Source organism: Prunus persica, chromosome G4 (genome assembly GCF_000346465.2).
Source record: "Prunus persica cultivar Lovell chromosome G4, Prunus_persica_NCBIv2, whole genome shotgun sequence".
Taxonomy (NCBI): domain Eukaryota; kingdom Viridiplantae; phylum Streptophyta; class Magnoliopsida; order Rosales; family Rosaceae; genus Prunus; species Prunus persica.
The window spans coordinates 1,482,055-1,508,988 of record NC_034012.1 but is presented as its reverse complement, the minus strand read 5'-3'; the positions used below and the strand labels follow the sequence as shown (position 1 = coordinate 1,508,988).

Sequence of the window (26,934 nt, the reverse complement as noted above, 5' to 3'; positions counted from 1 at the left end):
GTCTCAAAGATCGAAGGGTTAGTAGACCAAAAGCAAAAACTGAAAATACTCACTCACAAAGTGCCACCTTTCAAGGAAAATGGTTGCATCTCCAATTTTCATCAGCATGATGTTCTTGTCCATATTTCTCTTCCACAAGTTGATTTCATTTCATTCTACTGCTGCAACTCACATTTTAACTCCATTCAAACATATCTTGCAAAATGAAACTTTAACCTTTCTACCAACCAAAATTTTGAATTGGTTTTTAGTCCTGGTAATTCAGGCAAACAATACATTGGAATATGGTATAAGAATAACTCCATACGTCCAACGGTCGAATCGTATGGGTGGCCAACAGAGAGAGGCCACTTGCCGTTACAGACCCCTTTTTGAGTCTAAGAACGGGCATTGATGGAAATTTGAGGCTTATGGCCAATGAAATGGATTGAAGTTCATAGGGGTACCAGAATTAGGTGCATTTTACTCTAAATGGATTTAGTCTCATGCAAGATAATCAACAGGGGACCCAATATCTTACTTTCAAAGCGTACATACAAATACGATTCATGTAATATATACCGGTCCGCAATGCAGTTGCTATAGATGAAGGATTAGGCTGGGGCCAAGATCTCTATGTTCTAGGCGGGGGCTAGGCGGGCGCTATGTGGGGGCTAGGCGGGGGTTAGGCGCGCTAGGCTGGGGCTAGGCTCCCTAGGCGGTGTAGGCGGTCGCTAGGCGGTCTAGGCGGGCGGGCTAGGCGGGCGCTGCGCCTAGAAAACAAAAACGCCATTTTGGAATCTCCAAGGTCTAGGACGAGATCACGATGGTGCTATGAGCGAGAGACAGAGAGATGAGGAAGTCTGAGCGAGAGAGAGGGGCTGGACGACGGCTCTTGTTAGAGTTAGGGTTTGAGAAGGAAAATTGCATTTATATGTTGAGGAAAAAAAACAAAAGAAGAGATGGGCCCCCGATTACTCCTCTAGGCGTTAGACCCATGCGTGCAGCCTGCCTAGTGCTTTTAGACTCCAGAAACTTCATTTTGAGAGATCATATATCTGGAGGAATCTTTTGGGAAAGCTTTGATTATCCCTGTGATACCTTCTTACCTGAAATGATGATGGGATTGAACACCAAAACTGGAGAGAGACGCTTCTTGGATTTGTGGAAATCTGCAAATGATCCATCATCCGGAACATTTGTAATTGGAGTTACTGCAGAGTTGCCACCACAAGTTTTTCTTTGGAATGGGTCAAATCCATACTGGAGAAGGGGCACCAGAATTAGGTGCATTTTACTCTAAATGGATTTAGTCTCATGCCAGATAATCAACAGGGGACCAATATCTTACTTTCAAAGTGTACATACAGATACGATTCATGTAATATATACCGCAATGCAGTTGCTATATATAAAGGATTATACTTAAAAGCAACAAATGTTCACTTTCATGTCTATGTCAAGAACACTAGCTAGTTTCCTTTCATGCCGTGTGCACCAAGCTTTTACCTGCTTGTTATACAGAGAATAGAGGACAGTATAGTTAGTCTTCAATGGATCTTCCTTGAGCACCAAAAAAGCTGAAAGGACACGCATCAATTTAAATAGTCCGCTTAAATTACAGATGAGGTAAGTGGTAAACTGTGAGCGCAGCCAAAGTATGCGGCATCTAATATTTAAGTATTGTTAGCCAAACCTTAACTCAAGCATACACCACAATTATTGGCATTGCTAAAACATACTAAACAATTCGACAACCTGTATGTAACGTCAAAAGTACACAAGGAAGGACATATCAATATTTCTCTGAATCCATTAATTTTTTCATGCAAATTAACAAATTTATTTTCTCCCAGCTGAAATACGATAACTGAGTTACTGATACTACACCCATAACGCCTCAATTTAGCATCCTGTATATGCAAACTTGCATATACTGCATAAACCAGATACAAGCGTATATCACATATTCTGGTAGCCTAAACCAGCCAGCCTTAAGTCAAGCATACAAAAAACTTAGTAGCATAGTTAACAACATCTCGACGGGGAGGGACGCCCAATGCGGGAGTGAGTGAATGACCCAATGTGTGTGGCCGTTGTCAAAGGGAATATCTACAAATTCAAATCACACACAAAAAAACAGAATGTGTAAGTAACATCACATACTTTCTGAGTATCTACATCCCAGACTGTTACTATTCCCTCATAATCAGTACTAGCCATATGTTTTTTTGTAAACTTGTTCCATTTCAAGCAACTAAGCTTTGAACGTGTAGGCTTTCCTGTGACGCCTGATCAAAATTCCTTTACAACTAGAAGTTTTGGTGCATATGTTACTTTTATTGTTTTGTTGTTAAAATAGCAGGAACCGTTTCATTGCTAAAGATGGAAAACCTTCTGAGATGTCCGGTTGATACTCTTAGTTCAATGCTAATGAGTGCGAAAGAATGGTATAGGAGCTGTTCCGTTGATCAACATGGGAATGGTATGTATGTGCTTTCCTTGCTATCAACAACAACAAATTTCTCTTTACCAAGAGAATCAATTTTCTGTCATTGATTTTATTTATTATGTGGTGGATACTTTGCTTGACTAGCTAACAGGGAACTATTTGACTGATACTTTACTTAACTAGCTACCAGGGAACTGTTAGATTGGATTGGAGTTGAGTCCAAGTCAGTCTTTGTAGGTGAGACTTGTAAGACACAATATGTGGCTCACCAAACAACTGCTAGGACTCTTGTCCATTTTAATTGAAGTCCAGTCCAGTCCAGTGCAATGAGACTACTAGATGATACATTTTAGAGAAGACAAGAATCCATATTTTTAAGACAGAGCAAAGAATCTGAAAAGACGTTCTCGCACCGGAATAATCTTTGTATATATGCTTTTTGTTTGTGCAGTTCATCACAAGTCATCTTGATCCTTTTATTCTCACACTTACAGATGCTTACATATAGCGGCCACTAAAATATCAATAAACATTACTTGATAGACATGGATCCTTCCTTGTATAAGGCAGCAAGATCAGGTGACGTTGGTTTCTGGAGAAAAAATAAAGATGCTGACGTACCAGATGATCTTCTCCATCAGAAAACGCCTAATATACTTCACAATGCCGCTGAGTTCAAGCACATAGATTTCTTCAAACAAATCCCACCTCAATCGCCATTGTTTTGGGCGACCAACACAAGGGTGAAACTCCCCTCCACATTGATGCTAGAGTTGGTTGTGATGAAGGAGTTGAGTTCCTCATCAACCATGCGAAAAAACTACGCATTGATGATGAGGAGAGCGAACCCACTACTTATGCTGAAACTCATGACGAAATGCCACTACTTCGAATGCAAAATTCGGAAATGGATACAGCATTGCATATTGCTGCTTGATATGATCACTTTAGTGCGGTGATTCTGTTAATGAAAGCTGATCCTCAACTGTGTTGTCTTGTTAATCACGCTAACGAGTCTCCCTTGTTCCTAGCTACTCGCCATGGCTCTCTACGCGCAGCTCGTTCGATTTTAAATGAGTGTCTGACATCAATATCTCCTTTCTTTTCAGGGGATCAACGGTGTTACAGCTTTGCATGCAATAGTAACTTGCACAAGCAGAACCATCCACGTAACAAGAAAGTAGGGTAATTAATTGCTCCTACTTTTCAGTGTTTTCCTCTGACTGAGTACTCCTTATTTGTTTGTTACATTCACAAAATCAGGAAACATCAAAGTAACAAGAAAGTTCATTGAATTGAATGACATCCTTGGGAATTCAAGTGACACTCTTCAAGAATATATCAGACAGCATTCGGTCAGAGTTACTCATCTATAATTTTGATAACATATTACTTGCTACGAACAATTTCAGTATCACAAACAAACTAGGGGAAGGAGGATTTGGCCCTGTTTACAAGGTGATTGTTAAATTATTTTATCTTTTTCTATTGGAAAATATTAGTATTACTACAGCTACATGCCTACAACTACTACTAGAAGATACAAACATGAATGCAATTATGCAATGTAGGGTAAGCTGCAAGAAGGGAAAGAAATAGCAGTAAAAAGACTATCTAGTAGCTCAGGGCAAGGCATAGAAGAGTTCAAGAATGAGATGTTGATCTCCAAACTGCAACATAAAAATCTTGTTAGGATCATGGGCTGCTCTGTCCAGGATGATGAGAAGTTAGGAATTTACGAGTTTATGCCAAACGGAAGCTTGGATACTCTTCTATTCAGTTAGTTTCATTGCTCTTTGTTACCTAGTGGTGGTCAAATTTTTCATTTTGAACTGTATGGGATTGGGATGTATTAATGACATTACTGTTATACTTTGAATTCCAATGACAGGAGGACAGTGCTTGATTGGGGTCGACGCTTCAAGATTATTCAGGGTGTTGCTAGAAGGGCTCGTTATCTCCACCATGATTCCTGTTTGAAGGTAATACATAGAGATTTGAAGGTCAGTAACATTCTCTTGGATGAGAATATGAACCCAAAAATTTCAGATTTTGAATTGGCACGTATAGTTCAAGGACGCAGAGTCTAGCAAATACTCACAAGGTTGTGAGAACAATGTAAGCATCGTCTCTTTCTTTTCCAATTCTCAGAAATCTTCTTTAAAGTTATATTCTTGAACACATTGTCACTCATATTGTTAATATTACTGAATAAATGGCCTAGGTGGGGGCTAGGAGGGCTAGGTAGTCGCTAGGGGGGCTAGGCGGTCGCTAGGCAGGTGCTAGGCGGTCTAGGCGGGCGCTAGCGCCTAGAAAAAAAAAATGCCATTTTGGAATCTCCAAGGTCTAGGACGAGATGACGATGGTGCTATGAGCGAGAGAGATGAGGATTGAAGAAGAAGAAGAGAGGTTGCGGGTGTCTGAGCGAGAGAGAGGGGCTGGAAGACGGCTCGTGTTAGAGATAGGGTTTGAGAAGGAAAATTGCATTTATATGTTGATGAAAAAAACAAAAGAAGAGATGGGCCCCCGATTACTCCTCTAGGCGTTAGACCCATGTGTGCAGCCCGTCTTCTGCCCAGTTTCGAACATTGGAATTGACATGTTGGTAAATCGAGTTGTACCAGCACTTCAATGTACAACCCTGCAATTTTAACTGATTCCTCTTTCCTTTTGTGTTTACGTTTAACTGAAAATTAGTTGCATTGCATGACATCTAGATTTAACTTTTCTGGTATAATTTTTTCTCAAAACTATAAACAAAGAAGTAATTTTGTTAGTTTAATACTACTCAATTGATTGTGCAGTGGCTATATGTCTCCGGAGTATGCCATGGGCAGGATGTATTTTGAAAAATATGATGTCTATAGCTTCGGGGTCTTGTCATTGGAGATTATTAGTGGCAAAAAGAATACCAGCTTCTATTGCAGTGACCAACAACTAGGCTTCCTAGCTTATGTAAGCTCACACTCTAAATCTTATTGCGAAATGGTATCTTTCATACAGCTTAAGTAATTTATATATATGAAACTAAATGCAGCAGAGTCTAACAATTCTTGCGAAACATACATAAAATTTTGTCGGCATGGCGCTCATGGAATGAAGGCAGGGGATTGGAGTTGGTTGATGAAGTATTGCAGATTCATGTTCACCGTCAGAAGTGATGAGATGTGTGCATATTGGTCTTCTTTATGTACATGACAATGCAGCAGATAGGTCAACCATGCCAGATGTAGTTTCCATGCTAAGTACCGAGACAGATCGTCCACAACCTAACTGGCCTATATTTACTGTCCAAAAACCAGTCTCTGATCCTCAACAACCCTATGATAATATCTACTCTGGACTGGAAATGAAGCTACCGTAACAGTGATTCAAGAACCCGTTTTCTCTCTTGGAGTTGGGACAGTAAAGGAAGATTTTCCCAAACGTAGATACTAGACTGGACCTTTCTTGATTGGATACTTTGTCTTATTCTTGGTGTGATATATCATTATTATTATTTTATATTTTATTATAGATCGCCACAGATTCACTTAAACTCAAAGCAGTCAATCCTTGGTTGCAAAACAATGCCCTTGATGGTAATAACGGAATTAAAGAAAGAATCAAATAATCCATCACTACCAACCAAATCTTAAATTGACACTGAAAAGGGAAAAATAGGGTTTTTAGAATTAAAGATTGGAAAGCGGGCTAGACTCTTTTTTCCAAATGAAGCCTGTCGAGCCCTATAATATAATATTATCTGTTATGAAAAATAAATTAATGTCTACGAAAAATTAGATAAGTATGCCAATTTTCTTAAAGTAATAAAAATTAGATAAGTATGCCAATTTTCTTAAAGTTGTTCAATTACTTTAATTTAACCCTGCGAAATAAAAACATTTTAGTCGAAATGTTTTGAAATCCAAGTGGATTTGGAAAGCAATCAAATGTCAGTGATCAATTTCAATTCAAGTAAATCGAGAAAGATGAAGCTAAGGAAAGTAAATATTGGGACAAATCATGCAGACATACAAGTTTCGGAAAGTTAATCAAATCAAGAGGGATCAAACCACAATTTGGGAAACCCCAAATTTGATCTTTGATTGAGAATCCGAAAGATTGGGAATTTGTAAAAGACCCCAAGTAAAATATTTATAAAAAAAACCATTTTTGGCCCATATTGCTGCCATAGTTGAACAAGAGACCAAGAAAATACATAAAAAACCAGAGTGAAAGTAGCTCTGTTTTCCTCTTCGCCCTAAGAGATATTGAAAAAAAGAAAAAATGAGAGCTTTAACAAAGCAAGAGTCTCTGTTTTTCACCATTTTGTGCCTCAACAGTTTACTTACTCTCTCCCCAATTGCCAGCTTAGAAGACGACTTATCTTTCACTCCAGATATATTGGTCGAAGGAAACATGACCATTGTCTCCCCCTGTGAAGTCTTTGAGTTGGGTTTCTTCAAGCCAGGCAATACTTCAGGCTGGTACTTGGGGATCTGGTACAAAAATGTCCAAAACAGAACAGTTGTTTGGGTGGCCAACAGAGACACCCCACTTTCAAATTCATCAGGAGCTCTTTTGATGACTGGTGATCATGGAAACATTGTCCTTCTTGATCCATCTAGAAATGTCACTTGGTCCTCCAATCACACCCAAGTTTTGAGACCAAATGTCCTTCTTTTGGATACAGGCAATCTTGTGATCAAAGAAGGAACCGAAAACAGCCAAACATTTTTCTGGCAGAGCTTTGATTATCCCACACACATTCTGCTTCCGGATATGAAGCTTGGATGGAACTTGAGCACAGGTTTAAACAGGTACTTGACCTCGTGGAAAAGCTCAGAGGACCCATCAACAGGGGACTTTTCTATCAAACTAGATTACCATGGCTTCCCGGAGATTTTCCTTTGGGACAAACATGTTAAAAACTTTCGAACCGGCCCCTGGAATGGGATGATATTTAGTGGTGTGCCGGAAATGTGTGCTTCAAAGCATGGTGTTGATTTCAACTTCGTTACGAAACAAGATGAGGTCTACTACTCGTTTTCGTTACAGAACAAATTGGAACTTGAATATTCAGGCTTGACAGTGAGTCCAAATGGGGACGTTCAACAGATTACATGGGTTGAGAGCACAAAGATGTGGAATATATTTCAGTATCCCCCAAAGGACCAATGTGACAGCTATGGAGAGTGTGGTCCATTTGGTATTTGTGACACAAATGCTTCACTTGTGTGTAAATGTGTGAGGGGGTTTCAGCCTAAGAATTTGGAGGCTTGGAATTTGGGAAATGGGTTTGATGGGTGTGTGAGAAAACGAGAATTGAGATGCACGAAAGACAAGTTCTTGAGGTTGAGGAGTGTGAAATTGCCTGAGAGTGGGGGTGCATTTGTGGATGGGGACATGAGCCTTGAGGCATGTAAAGAGAAGTGTTTGGAGAACTGTTCTTGCAGTGCTTATTGTAACATGGAGATTACAAATGGAGGGAGAGGTTGCGTCATGTGGTTCGGGGAGCTAATGGACATGAGGGTATATGCAGATGGTGGCCAAGATCTCTATGTTCGATTGGCACCGTCTGAAATAGGTACCTTCCATTATTCAGATTACTTTATAATAACATCAACTATCACTAACTACAGTTATGTTCATTTCAGGCGGTGATGGGAAGGAAACACTAGCAGTCATAATTGTAGTCGCTATAGTTGGTCTTGTCATTCTTCTAGCAGGACTTGGTTTCTACATTGTATGGAAGAGGAATTTGCGTATTAGCCGCAATGCAAGGACACAACCAAAAGGTACGTGCCTAGTAACTTAATTCTATATGTTCAACAGGTCCTTATGGAAGAAGCCAAGTGTTTTGTTTTCTAGTTTTTTGCTTATTTCTGAACAGGTCCTTATGGAAGAAGCCAAGTTCTTCTGCTAAATGAGGTTGTTTTCACAAGTAAGGACTTCTACTCAGGGGAAAGGATCAATGATGAGCCAGAGTTGGCATTGATTGATTTCAGCACTGTAGCAGTGGCTACTAATAACTTTTCTGATGAAAATCTACTCGGAGAAGGTGGTTTCGGTTATGTTTACAAGGTAAGTACATTTGGTTAGAAATCAATCACTAGATCATATATAAGAGAAACTGCATATGCACCCGAAGTGGCTAAGAATATTTACCCTTACACTAAAGTCCCAAGTTCGAATCCTCGCCCTCCCCCAAGTTTGTTTGATATATATATAATTTTTTTTTAAGGCGACCTGACAAATTTATGTGTGGCTAATGCCAGGGGACATTGACAGAAGGTCAAGAAATTGCTGTCAAGAGACTTTCAAAAAACTCTGGACAAGGAACTGAAGAATTCAAAAACGAATTGAAGTTAATTGCAAGGCTTCAGCACATAAATCTTGTTAGACTGCTTGCTTGCTGCATTGATAAGGATGAACAGATGCTGATTTATGAATACATGGAAAACAAAAGCCTGGATACCTTTTTATTCAGTAAGTGCCTCAAATTTAATTATCTTTACTTAATAGTTAATTAAAGTTGTTATAAAGTAAGAAAAAAATCATTGTAGGTGGAGAAAAAAGGTCTACGTTGGATTGGCAAAAGCGTTACAACATTATTTGTGGTATTGCTCGAGGACTTGTTTACCTTCACCAGGATTCAAGATTTAGAATCATCCATAGGGATCTCAAGGCAAGCAATATTTTACTTGATGGAGAATTCACCCCAAAGATATCAGACTTTGGAATGGCTAGAATATTTGGTAAAGATCAGAACGAATCTCATACAAGAAGAGTAGTAGGAACATAGTGAGTATCATAAGCTTTCTATTTTGCTGATAAGGTCAACCCAATTAGCTGACTAATATACTAATCTCACTTCTTTTTATTGGGTGATCTGCAGTGGCTATATGTCTCCTGAATATGCAATGGACGGGTTCTTCTCAACCAAGTCAGATGTCTTTAGTTTTGGTGTTCTAGTGTTGGAGATTATTAGTGGCAAAATGAACAAGGGATTTTTTAATTATTCAGACAATAAACCAAACCTCCTAGACTGTGTAAGTAAAAAGCGCATAGATTGTAATTACATTTCATTAGATTCACAAGTAACAAAGAAATGACTTGGATTTTGTTGCAGGCTTGGAAGCAATGGAAAGAAGGAAAGGGGTTGGAGATAGTAGATTCATCACTTGGGAATTCATATTGCCCCTCTGAGGTGTTGAGATGCATTCAAGTTGGCCTTTTATGCGTCCAAGAGCACGTGGTAGATAGGCCTACAATGTCCTCTGTGGTTTTCATGTTGAGCAGTCCAGATGCAACAATGCCCCAGCCTAAAACCCCTGGTTTTTGCCTGGGAAGGAACCCTGCAGGTCAAACAGACTCATCTTCAAGCAAGTTGGAAGGATCTTGCACTATAGACCAAGTAACAATCGCAGTGTTAGACGGTAGGTAGTTAAGGTATGACCTTATCAAGCATGTTTATACATCTTACACAAACACGATTTTCTTGTGTATACTTAATCAGTGGTTAATTTTGTGTCAAAGGAATCAGAAGTCATGAGGTGATGAGAGACAAAGAAAGAGAAAAAAGGTCTATACGTTCGCATACACTTTAAGTTTTTCTCTGAAAGGTATGACTGCACAATTATTTTGAACGAGTACATTAAACCAAAAGGGCCTAAACCAAGTACACCAAGCCAGAACGCAAGTAAACGAAGGGCAAGCTCAACATGCTGAACGGGAAAAACCCAAATGATGAAGCAAAAAGCCAGAAACAAAACACCGACTCTACAGAAAGTTTCAACCGCAGCCTTTGCACTCGTGAAGATGAAGAATCACCCAGCAGGGTTCAATTTCCAACGGTGGCATCACATTTTGCAATGTACAATTGTCAAGATATAAAGAAAAAACATGAAGCTCACAAATAAAGTCTTTTGTGGACACAAGACTGAAGAGGATGGTGTAAATTTGTGCCCAGAGCAACAATCTGCTGTGTAATGTCATATTTCGAAGATTGTAACAGCCAATTTATGCATTTCAGTTTGTGGCTTATCTAAAGGTTGCATCTCCAAATTCATCACTCTCTTTCATAAAGTTCACACGAATGGATAGATTAGAAATTTGTATTAAGGTAATGGGCACATTATGCAGTGCCCATATGTCATATGAAGGTCAATAAAACAAAATTTGTGGAAGCAAAAGCCTGAATCCTTATCGAGCGTCAAGTTTAGTTATTGTCAAGTCATTAACAGAATATAATCCTTGTGGACTTGATAGATAACCACCACCGCCGGAACTTTTTCTGAAGACAAATGCAGGCTGCTGAGGAGATGGTAGAGATGCTTCACCACTCAACATAAATAAAACGGCTGACATGGTTGGTCGGTCCTCTGAATCTTCTTGCACGCACAAGAGCCCGACTTGAATGCATCTCAAGACTTCATCAGAATGATATGACTCTAGTGATGAATCCACAATTTCTAAGGCTCTATCTTCTCTCCACAGCTGCCAAACCTGTAGTTGTTGACAGTAACATTTTCAGAAAGGGATGAATATGAGTAGTAACCAGGAAGGGGAAATTGTTGGCAAAGTTTGTGTTGTTCACATGTCCTATCAAGTTCATGGAATGGTCCTCTTGATAAGAGCCATTGTTTTTCTTGCCACTCACAATCTCCAATAATATGATCCCAAAACTAAAGACATCTGATTTAGTTGAATATCTTCCAAACACTGCATACTCAGGTGACATATATCCACTGCATTACAACCAAAGAATAATAAGATGAATATGGAAGGTGAGATTATGGTGAATTAATCCATGAATGTGTGATTGTAAGTATAGTTCTTACTATGTTCCAACAACTCTGTTGGTTTTATCCTGCAGTTGGTCCCCATGGAATATTCTTGCCATGCCAAAATCTGATATTTTTGGGTTCATCTCAGCATCTAGAAGAACATTGCTGGTTTTTAGATCCCTATGAATAATTCTAAGTCTTGAATCCTGGTGAAGATACAGAATCCCACGAGCAACCCCGTTGATAATTTCAAAGCGCTTTTTCCAGTCCAACAAGGAACTTCTTGTGTGATCTACATTGAGATATTTGGCTTTTGAGTAAATAAATGTTATAAACTTTAGTAACAAGGTTTAAAAAATATTCTTCAAAATTTTAGAAATGGCATGTACAAATGAATGTTTCCTCTAGACATACCAAAAAGAAAGGAGTCCAAGCTTTTGTTCGGCAAGTATTCCAGGACTAACATCCTTTCTTCTCCCTTTATACAACAGCCTAAAAGTTTCACAAGATTCCTGTGTTGAAGTCTGGCTATCAGCGCAACTTCATTTTTGAATTCTTCAATTCCTTGTCCTGAAGTTTTGGACAATCTTTTTACAGCAATCTTCTGATCATTTGCTAACAGACCCTGAAGTTATGGTTCAGCACTATTATAAATCTTTCAGAAGAAGAGTATTTTCTACTTCTCAGAAGAAATCATTCAATTATGAAATGTTTGGACTTTGATATTAGAACTTACCTTATAAACAGTGCCAAAACCACCTTGGCCAAGTTTATTGACAGGAGAGAAGTTGCCTGTGGCTACTATTATTGCGCTCAGATGGAAAAATTGCAGCTCTGGGTGTCTCCTAGTTTCTTCAAGTTCATCCGCCTCCACAAAATCTTTGCTATCACAAAAAGCATATTAGCATTCATTTTCTCCTTAGTGTTCTGTTTGCACACTAAAAAATGGAAATTTCACACAGCATATGGATCCTATTGAAGTGGAGTGGTTCAGTCAGACTTCAAAAGTGTTATGACCAATTCCATACTTTTATGAGCACACTGCTTTTTATTTAGACGAAACAGTTAAACAATTCAAAGCAGATGAGTACTTCACATACCTTTCATCTTCCTCTTTTTCTTAAGCCACCAGCAGGCAAACCCAATGATTAGTACCAATGCAACCGCCGCCATTGGAATAGCCAGCAAGCCCCTACTTTTGAGGAAACCTTTCAATTTTCTGGTATTCTCAGCTACACAAAAGAGTGAGACAAAGGATTAGAAAACCATGAAAAGAGAACTCATGTGGATACCAAAACCAGTCCAGTAAGTTCCACACAGATTCTGAAATTTACAATTGAATTTTCCTTGGCAAGCGAAGTAGTACCTAATTCCATTTTGTCCACACGAACATATAGATCTCGCCCTAGCTCCGTGTGTATTAAAATGTCCCACAACTGACCATACCATGCCAAGCAATTAATGCGGCCTTCCCATTCTATGCTCATATATGCCGTGCAGAAACAATTGCTTAAGCACACCTGCTCACACTCATTGGCACTAGTATTTGGCAACAATTGTGCTGCTTTCGATGTGTCTGGATCTTTCACCCGTGCCACCTTCACAAACCCATCCCCATCCCCACAGTTTGACACCCCAATTCGCTTGCTCACGCACCCATCTGACCCATCTCTCCGGTTCCAATGATTCGAAGATTTTGGTTCATACCCCGGTAGGCACTCACATTCAAACATATTAATATTGTCAGGGCTACATTTGCTGTTGGCACCACACTGTCCATATCGGTCACACCGGTATTTTGGTGCAGCAAAGAGTACCTCCCACTGATTAACAGCATCATTCCATCTCAGTTGTTCATTTACCCCATAATCCGTCAACACGGATCTAATTACAGAGGTGTTATCAGTTAAAAAGAAATAATACATTTCTTCATTATTACTCACAAAAACGGGCCATGGCCCTGGATCACATCTCCAATATTTGGTCAAACCCTTGTACAGAAAATATTGGGGCGTAGCAGTCTGGTTTGAATAAAGCCTCAAGCTATAGTTACCAGTTCCAGGGTCATTTTGGGACTTCCAAGATGTTAAGACCCATTCCAACCCAATTTTCCAATTCAACCCAACTTTCATTCCGGAAAGTAGAGTATCTGTAGGATAATCAAAACTTTGCCATATAAAGCTTTCACTTTTACTATCCTGGAAAAGCACTAAATTTCCTGTATCTAAAAGCTGAGCTACACTGCTTGTGGTTTGGACCGACACATTTGTGGACCAAATAGAAAGATTCTCAGTATTGTGAGCATAAAGAACCAATTTTCCGTACCTGTTGATTGTGAGAACACCGGAGGTATCATTGATGGGGTTGTTTCTGTTTGCAACCCAAACCACTGCCTTTTCAGACTTATTAGCATACCAAATCCCAACATAGCGAGAGCTCGAGTTGCCGGGGCTGAAGAAGCCTAATTCAAAGTTGTTTTCTTTGGACACTATAAAGTCACCATCTTTCACCTGCTGGTTCACTGCTATGGTGTCAATGGATGTGCAAAATGGGAAGAGGGAGAAGAAGACAAGCAAAGTATTTAAAAACATTTTTTTTTCTGGGCATTTGCGAATTTGCACGTGCGATGAACGGGGTGGTGTTTCACTTATTTTTTCTTGGTTAGTTGATGGTCTGTCACTGTCCGCATTTGAATCATTGACAATGTTTGATCTTTTTTGTGTTGAAATTTCTGGGTTAGTTGGAACGTTTGAATATCCAGCAGCATGGCACGTTTCGTTTGGTCATTGGTAGTACAACACGATAACAACGGTCACACATGGCCATCTATAGGCGCCATTCTGAGCTGAACTCAAAAGTCTTGGATGTTGACTGACCCAATGAGTCAACCATTGAGATTAAATACTGGATTGATATCCTTGTTAACTATGGGCCGACTTCAGGAGGATTGGGTTGCTTTAGTCATGGTAGAACTGTTATAATTTAACTAGCATCTAGATAAATGGGTTGAGAAGTTACGAGTAATTTGAGATTGAGAAGTTATAAGTAATTTTGAGGATTTTTTTACTATCAGAAGTTATGAGTAATGTACAATTGTAAATGTATGAAGACAAAACAAGACTGAAGATTGCAAATGGCATTATTTCGTGTGACATTTTGAAAATCGTAAAGGTTGCAATTTGTGGCTTATGTAAAGGTTGCATTTTCAAATTCATCACACTTTCTAAAAGTTCACATTATGCAATGCCAGTGCCATTGAAGATCAATAAAACAAATTTAGCATTTTGATATTGTGAAAATAAAAGCAAGAGCATGAATCATTATCGAGCTTCAACTTTGGTTATTGTCAAGTCATTAACCGAATATAAATGCAGACAGGAACTTTTTCTGAAGACAAATGCAGGCTGCTGAGGAGATGGTAGAGATGCTTCACCACTCAACATAAACACAACGGCTGACATGGTTGGTCGGTCCTTTGAGTCTTCTTGCACGCACAAGAGCCCGACTTGAATGCATCTCATGACTTCATCAGAATGATATGACTCCAGTAATGAATCCACAATTTCTAAGGCCCTGTCTTCTCTCCACAGCTGCCAAACCTGTAGTTGTTGACAGTAACATTTTGAAAAGTGATGAATATAAGTAGTCAGTGGCAAGTAGTAAGCGGAAATTGTAGGCAAAGTTTGTGTTGCTCACATATCCTATCAAATTCATGGAATGGTCCTCTTGATAAGAGCCATTATTTTTCTTGCCACTCACAATCTCCAATAATACAATCCCAAAACTAAAGACATCTGATTTGGTTGAATATCTTCCAAACACTGCATACTCTGGTGACATATATCCACTGCAATTGAACAAAATAAAACTGCATTACAGCCAAAGAATAGTAAAATGAATATGAAAGGTGAGGTTATGGTGCTTCAATCCATGAATGTGTGAGTGCAAGTAGGATTCTTACTATGTTCCAACAACTCTGTTGGTTTTATCCTGCAGTTGGTCCCCATGGAATATTCTTGCCATTCCGAAATCTGAAATTTTTGGGTTCATCTCAGCATCTAGAAGAACATTGCTGGTTTTTAGATCCCTGTGGATAATCCGAAGCCTTGAATCCTGGTGAAGATACAGAACCCCACGGGCAACCCCATTGATAATTTCAAACCGCTTTTTCCAATCCAACAAGGACCTTCTTGAGTGATCTACATCAAGACATTTATCTTTTGTGTAAATAAATGTTATATAGTTTGGTAAGAAGCATCAAACATATTCTTCATAATATTAGAAATCGAATGAACAAAGTCAAGAGGCATTCGGGAAGCGACTATCTTTCCTCTAGACATACCGAAAACAAAGAAGTCCAAGCTTTTGTTTGGCAAGTATTCAAGGACTAACATCCTTTCCTCTCCCTGTATACAGCATCCTAAAAGTTTCACAAGATTCCTGTGTTGAAGTTTGGCTATCAGCGCAACTTCATTTTTGAATTCTTCAATTCCTTGTCCTGAAGTTTTGCAGAGTCTTTTTACAGCAATCTTCTGATCATTTTGTAGGTGACCCTGAAGTTATGGTTCAGTACTACTATTAAGCTTACAGAAGAAGAGTATTTTCTACTGCTCAGAAGAAATCATTCAATTATGAAATGTTAGGACTTTGAAATTGGACCTTACCTTATAAACAGTGCCAAAACCACCTTGGCCAAGTTTATTGACAGGAGAGAAGTTGTCTGTAGCTTCTATTATTGTACTCAGATGGAAAAATTGCAGCTCTGGGTGTCTCCTACTTTCCTCAAGTTCATCGGCCTCCACAAAGTCTTTGCTATCACAAAAAGAAAATTAGCATTCATTTTCTCCTCAGTGTTCTATTTGCATTGACAAAATGACTGGAAAATGGAACTTTAACACAGCGCATAAGGATCCTATTGAAGAGGAGTGTTTAGATGTGAATTACAGACTGCACACACGTGTTATGACCAGTTCCGTATTTCCATGAGCATATTGCTTTTTCATTTAGATGAAACAGTTAAACAATTCAAAACAGAGGAGTACTTCTCATACCTTTTATCTTCCTCTTTTTATTAAGCCACCAGCAGGCAAACACAATGATTAGTACCAATGCCAGAAGAACAGCCACTATTAGAATAGCCAGCAAACCCCTCCTTTTGAGAAAACCTTCCGATTTTCTGGCATTCTCAGCTACACATAAGAGTGGGACAAAGATTAGAACCATGAAAAAGAGAACTCATATGGACGCCAAAACCAGTCCAGTAAGTTCATAGATTCTGAATATTTATAATTGAATTTTTCCTTGGCAAGACAAGTAGTACCTAATTCCATTTTGTCCACACGAACATACAGATCTTGTCCTAGCTCTGTGCGGACTAAAATGTCCAGCAACTCACCGTACCATACCAAGCAATCAATGCTGCCTTCCCATTCTATGCTCATATACGCGGTGCAGGAACAATTGCTTAAGCACACCTGCTGACACTGATTGGCACTAATACTTGTCAACAATTGTGCTGCTTTTGTTGTGTCTGGCTCTTTCACCCGTGCCACCTTCACAAACCCTTCCCCATTCCCACATTTTGGCAGCCCAATTCGCTTACTCACACACCCCTCTGACCCATCTCTCCTGTTCCAATCATTCAAAGATTTTGGTTCGTACCCTGGTAGACACTCACACTCAAACATATTAACGTTGTCAGGGCTACATTTGCTGTTGGCACCACACTGTCCATATTGGTCACACCGGTATTTTGGTGCAGCCCATAGTTCCTCCCATTGATTAACAGCATCACTCCATCTCAGTTGTTGATTTAACCCATAATCCGTCAACACCCATCTAATTACAGAGGTGTTATCAGTCACAAACAAAAAATACATTTCTTCATTACTACTCACAAAATCGGGCCACGGCCCTGGATCAATTCTCCAATATTTGCTCACACCCTTATACAGAAAATATTGGGGCGTAGCAGTCTGGTTTGAAAAAAGCCTCAAGCTATAGTTCCCAGTTCCAGGGTCATTTTGGGACTTCCAAGATGTTAAGACCCATTCAAACCCAATTTTCCAATTCAACCCAACTTTCATTCCGGGAAGTAGAGTATCTGTAGGGTAATCAAAACTCTGCCATATAAAGCTTTCACTTTTACTAATACTATCCGGAAAAAGCACTAAATTTCCTGTATCTAAAAGCTGAGCTACAGAAGTGCTTGTGGTTTGAAAAGACACATTTGCGGACCAAATAGAAAAGCTGTCAATATCGTGCGCATAAATAACCAAATTTCCATACCTGTTGATGGTGAGGACGCCAGAGGTATCATTGATGGGGTTGTTTCTGTTTGCAACCCAAACCACTGCCTTTTCAGACTTATTAGCATACCAAATTCCAACATAGCGAGAGCTCGAATTGCCGGGGCTGAAGAAGCCTAATTCAAAGTTGTTTTCTTTGGACACTATAAAGTCACCATCTTTCACACGCTGGTTCAGTGCTATGGTGTCAATGGATGTGCAAAATGGGAAGAGGAGGAGGAAGAACACAAGCAAAGCTTTGAAAAGCATTTTGTTTTCTGGGAATGTTTGGAGTTTGCATGTACAATGACGGTTGGTGTTTCTTCTACTTTTGAATTATTGACAATGTTTTATATCAGCAGCATGGGCTCTACTCAAAGTGTTGAATGTTGAACGAGGAAATCGGCGGCAGGCAGTCATTATTGATTTTCTTTTTGTAGATAACCATGGCATGATGATTATGATTATGATTATGATTAATATGGAATCCAAAACTCTTCGCCCGTCAATATATGCATGTATTAAAACTTGTCTTAAATACTGAATTGATAGTGTAGCAGAGGGTGATAGCCTTGTTAACTATGGGCCGACTTTGGGAATGGGTTGGCCCATACTTGACCTTCCCCAAGCCCAAATAGGTAGATTTTTGTATGAAGACCATGTTGGTGTTCAGCCCAAAAGTGTGTGCGCCTAAAGTAAGGGACTGTAACGAGGGTTTATAATGACCGGTTATTTTGAGGGGGTCCTTAATGATCATCCGATTAATTACATAGCTATTATTAGATAACTAGATTAAACCCCTCAACACCGCAGATGGCATCACATTTGGCAATGTAAAATTGTCAAGATATAAATAAAAAAACAAGAAGCTCACAAATAAAGCCTTTTGTAACAACAAGGTTGAAGAGGATGGTATAAATTCGTTCCCAGAGCAACAATCTGCTGTGTAATGTCACATTTTGAAGATTGTGAAAGCCAATTTATGCATTTGAATTTGTGGCTTATCTAAAGGTTGCATCTCCAAATTCATCACTCTCTTTCAAAAAGTTCACACGAATGGATAGATTATAAATTTGTATTAAGGTGATGGGCACATTATGCAGTGCCGAAATGTCACATGAAGGTCAATAAAAGAAATAACATTTTGATAATTGTGGAAGCAACAGCCTGAATCCTTATCGAGCTACAAGTTTAGTCATTGTCAAGTCGTTAACAGAATATAATCCTTGTGGACTTGATAGATAACCACCACCGCAGGAACTTTTTCTGAAGACAAATGCAGGCTGCTGAGGAGATGGTAGAGATGCTTCACCACTCAACATTAATACAACGGCTGACATGGTTGGTCGGTCCTCTGCGTCTTCTTGCACGCACAAGAGCCCGACTTGAATGCATCTCATGACTTCGTCAGAATGATATGACTCTAGTGATGAATCCACAATTTCTAAGGCTCTATCTTCTCTCCACAGCTGCCAAACCTGTAGTTGTTGACAGTAACATTTTCAGAAGGGATGAATATGAGTAGTAAGTAGGAAGGGGAAATTGTTGGCAAAGTTTGAGTTGCTCACATGTCCTATCAAGTTCATGGAATGTTCCTCTTGATAAGAGCCATTGTTTTTTTTGCCACTCACAATCTCCAATAATATGATCCCAAAACTAAAGACATCTGATTTGGTTGAATATCTTCCAAACACTGCATACTCAGGTGACATATATCCACTGTATTACAACCAAAGAATAATAAGATGAATATGAAAGGTGAGATTATGGTGATTTAATCCATGAATGTGTGATTGCAAGTATAGTTCTTACTATGTTCCAACAACTCTGTCGGTTTTATCCTGCAGTTGGTCCCCATGGAATATTCTTGCCATGCCAAAATCTGATATTTTTGGGTTCATCTCAGCATCTAGAAGAACATTGCTGGTTTTTAGATCCCTATGAATAATCCTAAGTCTTGAATCCTGGTGAAGATACAGAATCCCACGAGCAACCCCATTGATAATTTCAGAGCGCTTTTTCCAATCCAACAAGGAACGTCTTGTGTGATCTACATCGAGATATTTGGCTTTTGAGTAAATAAATGTTATATACTTTAGTAAGAAGCTTAAAAAAATTTCTTCAAAATTTTAGAAATGGCATGTACAAATGAATATTTCCTCTAGACATACCAAAAAGAAAGGAGTCCAAGCTTTTGTTCGGCAAGTATTCCAGGACTAACATCCTTTCTTCTCCCTTTATACAACAGCCTAAAAGTTTCACAAGATTTCTGTGTTGAAGTCTAGCTATCAGAGCAACTTCATTTTTGAATTCTTCAATTCCTTGTCCTGAAGTTTTGGACAATCTTTTTACAGCAATCTTCTGATCATTTGCTAACAGACCCTGAAGTTATGGTTCAGCACTATTATAAATCTTTCAGAAGAAGAGTATTTTCTACTTCTCAGAAGAAATCATTCAATTATGAAATGTTTGGACTTTGATATTAGAACTTACCTTATAAACAGTGCCAAAACCACCTTGGCCAAGTTTATTGACAGGAGAGAAGTGGTCTGTGGCTACTATTATTGCGCTCAGATGGAAAAATTGCAGCTCTGGGTGTCTCCTAGTTTCCTCAAGTTCATCCGCCTCCACAAAGTCTTTGCAATCACAAAAAGAAAATTAGTGTTCCTTTTCTCCTCAGTGTTCCATTTGCATTGACAAAATGACTAGAAAATGGAACTTTTAACAACCAATTCCATACTTCCATGAGCACATTGCTGTTTTATTTAGATGAAACAGTTAAACAATTCAACACAGATGAGTACTTCTCATACCTTTTATCGTCCTCTTTCTCTTCAGCCACCAATACACAAACACAATGATTAGTACGAATGCGAGAAGCACAGCCACTATTGCAATAGCCAGCAAACCCCTCCTTTTGAGAAAACCTTTCGATTTTCTGGTATTATCAGCTACACATAAGAGTGGGACAAAGGATTAGAACCATGAAAAAGAGAACTCATATGGACACCAAAACCAGTCTAGTAAGTTTCACAGATTCTGAAAATTTATAAATGAAATTTTCCTTGGCAAGCCAAGTAGTACCTAATTCCATTTTGTCCACACGAACATATAGATCTCGCCCTAGCTCCGTGTGTAATAAAATGTCCCACAACTCACCGTACCATGCCAAGCAATCAATGCGACCTTCCCGTTCTATGCTCATATATGCCGTGCAGGAACAATTGCTTAAGCACACCCGCTCACACTCATTGGCACTAGTACTTGTCAACAATTGTGTTGCTTTCGATGTGTCTGGATCTTTCACCCGTGCCACCTTCACAAACCCATCCCCACTCCCACATTTTGGCACCCCAATTCGCTTACTCACACACCCCTCTGACCCATCTCTCCGGTTCCAATCATTCAAAGATTTTGGTTCATACCTCGGTAGGCACTCACATTCAAAGATATTAATATTGTCAGGGCTACATTTGCTGTTGGCACCACAATGTCCATATCGGTCACACCGATATTTTGGGGCAGCAAAGAGTTCCTCCCATTGATTAACCGCATCATTCCATCTCAGTTGTTGTAGTATCCCATGATCCGTCAACAAGGATCTAATTACAGAGGTGTTATCAGTTAAAAGTAAATAACACATTTCTTCATTATTACTCACAAAACTGGGCCATGGCCCTGGATCACTTCTCCAATATTTGGTCAAACCCTTGTACAGAAAAATTTGGGGCGTAGTAGTCTGGTTTGAATAGAGCCTTAAGCTATAGTTACCAGTTCCAGGGTCATTTTGGGACTTCCAAGATGTTAAGACCCATTCCAACCCAGTTTTCCAATTCAACCCAACTTTCATTCCGGGAAGTAGAGTATCTGTAGGATAATCAAAACTCTGCCATATAATGCTTTCACTTTTACTAATACTATCCGGGAAAAGCACTAAATTTCCTGTATCTAAAAGCTGAGCTACAGAAGTGCTTGTGGTTTGAAGAGACACATTTGCGGACCAAATAGAAAAGCTGTCAATATCGTGCGCATAAATAACCAAATTTCCATACCTGTTGATGGTGAGGACGCCAGAGGTATCATTGATGGGGTTGTTTCTGTTTGCAACCCAAACCACTGCCTTTTCAGACTTATTAGCATACCAAATTCCAACATAGCGAGAGCTCGAATTGCCGGGGCTGAAGAAGCCTAATTCAAAGTTGTTTTCTTTGGACACTATAAAGTCACCATCTTTCACACGCTGGTTCAGTGCAATGGTGTCAATGGATGTGCAAAATGGGAAGAGGAGGAGGAAGAACACAAGCAAAGCTTTGAAAAGCATTTTGTTTTCTGGGAATTTTTGGAGTTTCCATGTACAATGAATCGGTTGGTGTTTCTGCTACTTTCGAATCATTGACAATGTTTGATGAAAATGGCTGCTACTTGTTTGAAGTCCTATCACGTGCAGAACGACCCAGCAGCAGCATGGGACTTTCGGTTTGGTCAGCGGTAGAACAGGACAATAACATAATTACGCATAGTATCTATGACTGATTCTATATAGGCGCCATTCTTGGCTCAACTCAAAATCTTTGACGTTGACTATTGCCAGTTGGTCAGTATTTCACTGATAGATACTCTCTTTCGGGTTTTTTTTATGGCAAGATTTTAGTGAGGCGGCTGTACCCTCTGTTTTTTATTATTAGTTGATTGTTTTTTTTCAAACTTCTTTTATTAGTTGATTATAATTTAGGGACTTGTGGTTGTGGTGCTTATAATTAAGTTGTTCTTGCTTGCATAAAATTAAAAAAAATAAAAAAAATAAAAAAATAAAAATTGAAACCCAAAACACTAGGAATGTTTCCGCAAAGTAGACATGGGCCAAATTTATGAATGTGTTGCCCGATACTTGACCTTCCCCAAACCCAAATTAGCCGAGCCCTGTTTGAGGACCTTGTTCATGTTTGTGTTGGTGTTACTCGGCCCAGATTCGTGTGTGCCTAAAGGTTGCTTGGGCCTCAAGCATCCACTTCACCGAAAAATTGACTATTTTTTGAATTACATTTCCTAATGTTTTTATATATAATATTGCATTAGTCTTTAGTAGTCCCGATCTCTTGGACCACAGGAATCCAAGAGATTGTGGTCACCCACCGTTGGATATTAATCCAATGGTTCAAAAAAGTTTTTTAAAAGGAGTGCAAGAGTGAGTGAACCGTAAACTATATAAGATTATTTTTATTGTATAATAAGTGATACATGGATTTTTATTGTATAACTAACCAACTAGTTCTTACTTTAGTTGTATTTCACTTTCAAATGTTAGAAGATGCTCTGTTTCCAATTAATAAAAATAAAACGAAAAAAAGTTCTTATTATAGATGTGAGTCATGTAACAAGTCACAAGCCAAAACCATACATACAGAGCACATATGAAGCATGATTGTAGATGCTCTTAAACCCCTCAACACACAACCTCAACTTAGGCCCCTTCCCATGCCTAAAGTTCTTGGAACTTGGGCCTCCGGTTCACCAAAAACGTACTAAATAGTTTACATTGTTTGCTAATACAAGTATGTCACATAAACGAGAAAAATTGTCTTGTTTAAATTATGACCAATATATACAAGTAGTGCCATTCCAAGAGTTTTTGTTTTGCCAAAAGACCATTCCAAGAGTCTAGCAAAGCGGTAAATTGATAAGAAGGAAGCCAAATAGAATAGCACTTTGATAATTATGACAGCAAGAGCATGTATCATTATCGAGATTCAAGTTTAGTTATTGTCAAGTCGTTAATAGACGAATCTGATCCTTTTGGAATTGATGGATCAGCAGCATCATTGCCGGAACTTTTTCTGAAGACAAATGCAGGCTGCTTAGGAGATGGAGGAGATGCTTCACCACTCAACATGAAGACAACAGTTGACATGCTTGGTCGGTCCTTTGGATCTTCTTGCACACACAAGAGACCAACTTGAATGCATCTCATGACTTCATCAGGCACATATGACGCTACAGATGAATCCACAATTTCTAAGGCTCTATCTTCTCTCCACAGCTGCCAAACCTGTAGTTGTTGACAGTAACGTTTTGAAAAGGGATGAATAAGAATTAAGTGCAAAGAGTAGATTGTTAGCAAAACTTGTGTTACTTACATGTCCTATCAAGTTTAGCGATTCATCCTGCTGATAAGAACAGCTGTTTTTCTTGCCGCTTACAATCTCTAACAATATGATCCCAAAACTAAAGACATCTGATTTCGTTGAATATCTCCCGAACACTGCATACTCTGGTGACATATAGCCACTGCATTATGCATATGAACAAAATCAAACAGCATTACAGCCAAAGAACAGTAAAATGAATATGAAAGTTCAGTATATGGTGATTTATTCCAAGAATTTGTGAGTGCAAATATGATTCTTACTATGTTCCAACAACTCTATTGGTCTTATCCTGCAGTTTGTCCCCATGGAATATTCTTGCCATGCCAAAATCTGAAACTTTTGGGTTCATCTCAGCATCTAGAAGAACATTACTGGTTTTTAGATCCCTATGGATTATCCTAAGTCTTGAGTCCTGGTGAAGATACAGAATCCCACGAGCAACCCCATTGATAATTTCAAACCGCTTTTTCCAATCCAACAAGGATCTTTTAGCGTGATCTGCATCAAGATATTTGGCTTTCGAGTAAATAAATGTTATAAAGTTTAGTAGGAAGCTTCAAGAATATTCTTCATCATTTTAGATATGGCATGTACAAATGAATCTTTCCTCTAGACATACCAAAAAGAATGGAGTCCAAGCTTTTGTTTGGCAAGTGTTCCAGAACTAACATCCTTTCTTCTCCCTTTATACAACAGCCCAAAAGTTTCACAAGATTTCTGTGTTGAAGTCTAGCTATCAGAGCAACTTCATTTTTGAATTCTTCAATTCCTTGTCCTGAAGTTTTGGACAATCTTTTTACAGCAATCTTCTGATCATTTGCTAACAGACCCTGAAGTTATGGTTCAACACCATTGTAAAGCTTTGAGAAGAAGAGTATTTTCTACTGCTCTGAAGAAATCATTCGATTATGAAATGTTAGGACTTTGAAATGGGACCTTACTTTATAAACAGTGCCAAAACCACCTTGGCCAAGTTTATTGACAGGAGAGAAGTTGTCTGTGGCTACTATTATTGCGTTCAGATGGAAAAATTGCAGCTCTGGGTGTCTCCTAGTTTCCTCAAGTTCATCCGCCTCCACAAAGTCTTTGCCATCACAAAAAAGAAATTTAGTGTTCCTTTTCTCCTCAGTGTTCCATTTGCATTGACAAAATGACTAGAAAATGGAACTTTTAACAACCAGTTCCATACTTCCATGAGCACATTGCTGTTTTATTTAGATGAAACAGTTAAACAATTCAACACAGATAAGTACTTCTCATACCTTTTATCGTCGTCTTTCTCTTCAGCCACCAGTACACAAACACAATGATTAGTACGAATGCGAGAAGCACAGCCACTATTGCAATAGCCAGCAAACCCCTCCTTTTGAGAAAACCTTTCGATTTCCTGGTATTATCAGCTACACATGAGAGTGGGACAAAGGATTAGAACCTTGAAAAAGAGAACTCATATGGACACCAAAACCAGTCTAGTAAGTTTCACAGATTCTGAAAATTTATAACTGAAATTTTCCTCGGCAAGCCAAGTAGTACCTAATTCCATTTTGTCCACCCGAACATATAGATCTTGTCCTAGCTCTGAGCGGACTAAAATGTCCAGCAACTCACCGTACCATACCAAGCAATCATTGCGATCGTCCCATTCTATGTGTATATATGCCGTGCAGGAACAATTGCGTAAGCACACCTGCTCACACTCATTGGCACTGATACTTGCTAACAATTGTGTTGCTTCCGATGTGTCTGGCTCTTTCACCCGTGCCACCTTCACAAACCCTTCCCCATTCCCACACTTTGACACCCCCACTCGCTTACTCACACACCCATCTGACCCATCTCTCCCATTCCAAGCATTTTGAGATTTTGGTTCATACCCTGGTAGGCAGTCACACTCAAACCTATTAATATTGTCAGGGCTACATTTGCTGTTGGCACCACAGTGGCCATATGGGTCACACCGGTATTTTGGTGCAGCCCAGAGCTCCTCCCATTTATTAGTAGCCTCACTCCATAGCAGTTGTTGATTAACCCCATAATCCGTCACCACCGATCTAACTACTGAGGTGTTATCAGACGAAAAGGAATAGTACATTTCTTCATTATCCGTCACAAAAATGGGCCTTGGCCCTGGATCCATTCTCCAATATTTGGTCAAACCCTTGTACAAAAAATATTCAGGCGTAGCAGTCTGATTGGAATTGAGCCTCAAGCTATAGTTCCCCATTCCAGGGTCATTTTGGGACTTCCAAGATGTTATGATCCATTCCATCCCAGTTTTCCAATTCAACCCAACTTTCATTCCGGAAAGTAGAGTATCTGTAGGGTAATCAAAACTCTGCCATATAAAGCTTTCACTTTTACTAATACTATCCGGGAAAAGCAGTAAATTGCCTGTATCTAAAAGCTGAGCTACACGAGTGCTTGTGGTTTCGACCGACACATTTGTTGACCAAATAGAAACGTTGTCAATATTGTGAGCATAAAGAACCAATTTTCCGTACCTGTTGATTGTGAGAACACCAGAGGTATCATTGATGGGGTTGTTTCTGTTTGCAACCCAAACCACTGCCTTTTCAGACTTATTAGCATACCAAATCCCAACATAGCGAAAGCTCGAATTGCCGGGGCTGAAGAAGCCTAATTCAAAGTTGTTTTCTTTGGACACTATAAAGTCACCATCTTTCACAAGTTGGTTCAGTGCTATGGTGTCAATGGATGAGCAAAAGGGAAAGAGGAGGAGGAAGAACACAAGCAAAGCTTTGAGAAACATTTTTGTTTTTCCGGGAATTTGGGATTTTGCATGTATAATGAATCTGGTGGTGTTTCATTGATGTTTCTTTTTTGTATTGAAATGGCTGCTACTTGTTTGAATGGTCAGTTGTACAAGAGGTTACAGGAACACATTTCTATAGCCGATCATTGGTAGTTGACTATTGATATTGGTCAGTTACCGAATTTCCAACCATCCATATAAAATGATTATTGACTATCTATTTATTGATAGTCATGAGGTGATCATTACAGCGAAAATACTCAATTCTTTCGGGTTTTTATATGCCAAGATTTTAGTGAGGCGGCTACTGGTAGGTACCCTCTGTTTTCTATTATTAGTTTATTGGTTTTTTGTCAAATTTCTTTTATTAGTTTATTATAATTTAGGGACTTCTGACTTATTATAATGAAGTTGTTCTTGCTTGCATAAAATTAAAAAAAATTAAAAAAATTGAAACCCAAAACACTTGGAATGTTTCAGCAAAGTAGACATGGGCCAAATTTAGGAATGTGTTGCCCAATATGAC

The 26,934-nt window shown here is 39.0% G+C and overlaps 3 protein-coding genes and 1 pseudogene across 3 annotated transcripts; 2 read left to right on the top strand and 2 right to left on the bottom strand.

Annotated features, from left to right (window-relative positions):
- Nucleotides 977-5,916, top strand: LOC18781366 (annotated as a pseudogene).
- Nucleotides 6,701-9,860, top strand: LOC109948492 (receptor-like serine/threonine-protein kinase SD1-8). Its single transcript, XM_020561603.1, has 7 exons — nucleotides 6,701-8,000; nucleotides 8,071-8,211; nucleotides 8,307-8,497; nucleotides 8,692-8,902; nucleotides 8,980-9,217; nucleotides 9,312-9,465; nucleotides 9,546-9,860. Exons 1-7 carry the CDS (start codon nucleotides 6,701-6,703, stop codon nucleotides 9,858-9,860), a joined length of 2,550 nt encoding a protein of 849 aa, XP_020417192.1.
- On the bottom strand, nucleotides 10,366-17,956 carry LOC18781203. The gene is given in 14 exon segments (XM_020563194.1): nucleotides 10,366-10,921; nucleotides 11,013-11,163; nucleotides 11,257-11,494; nucleotides 11,617-11,827; nucleotides 11,939-12,081; nucleotides 12,303-12,434; nucleotides 12,569-13,933; nucleotides 14,579-14,801; nucleotides 14,899-15,049; nucleotides 15,164-15,401; nucleotides 15,545-15,755; nucleotides 15,867-16,009; nucleotides 16,254-16,391; nucleotides 16,523-17,956. Coding segments are annotated over 14 exon segments (4,884 nt in total). The 5' UTR covers nucleotides 17,760-17,956; the 3' UTR covers nucleotides 10,366-10,618.
- Nucleotides 18,551-26,615, bottom strand: LOC18780400. The gene is made up of 14 exons (XM_020561602.1): nucleotides 25,169-26,615; nucleotides 24,898-25,035; nucleotides 24,577-24,719; nucleotides 24,255-24,465; nucleotides 23,896-24,133; nucleotides 23,624-23,774; nucleotides 23,230-23,535; nucleotides 20,574-21,864; nucleotides 20,303-20,440; nucleotides 19,983-20,125; nucleotides 19,661-19,871; nucleotides 19,302-19,539; nucleotides 19,058-19,208; nucleotides 18,551-18,967 (listed from the first exon to the last, which is right to left on the bottom strand). The coding sequence occupies exons 1-14, from the start codon at nucleotides 26,403-26,405 to the stop codon at nucleotides 18,665-18,667; spliced, it is 4,899 nt and encodes a 1,632-aa protein (XP_020417191.1). The 5' UTR covers nucleotides 26,406-26,615; the 3' UTR covers nucleotides 18,551-18,664.

Coding starts and splice junctions, on each gene's coding strand:
- LOC109948492 (XM_020561603.1), top strand. CDS start 6,701: ATGAGAGCTTTAACAAAGCAAGAGTCTCTGTTTTTCACCATTTTGTGC. Junction 9,218..9,311: donor AGAAGAGTAGTAGGAACATA/GTGAGTATCATA, acceptor GGTGATCTGCAG/TGGCTATATGTCTCCTGAAT. Junction 9,466..9,545: donor AACCAAACCTCCTAGACTGT/GTAAGTAAAAAG, acceptor ATTTTGTTGCAG/GCTTGGAAGCAATGGAAAGA.
- LOC18780400 (XM_020561602.1), bottom strand. CDS start 26,405: ATGTTTCTCAAAGCTTTGCTTGTGTTCTTCCTCCTCCTCTTTCCCTTT. Junction 23,775..23,895: donor AATAGAGTTGTTGGAACATA/GTAAGAATCATA, acceptor TGCATAATGCAG/TGGCTATATGTCACCAGAGT. Junction 20,126..20,302: donor GAGAAAGAGGACGATAAAAG/GTATGAGAAGTA, acceptor GTGATTGCAAAG/ACTTTGTGGAGGCGGATGAA.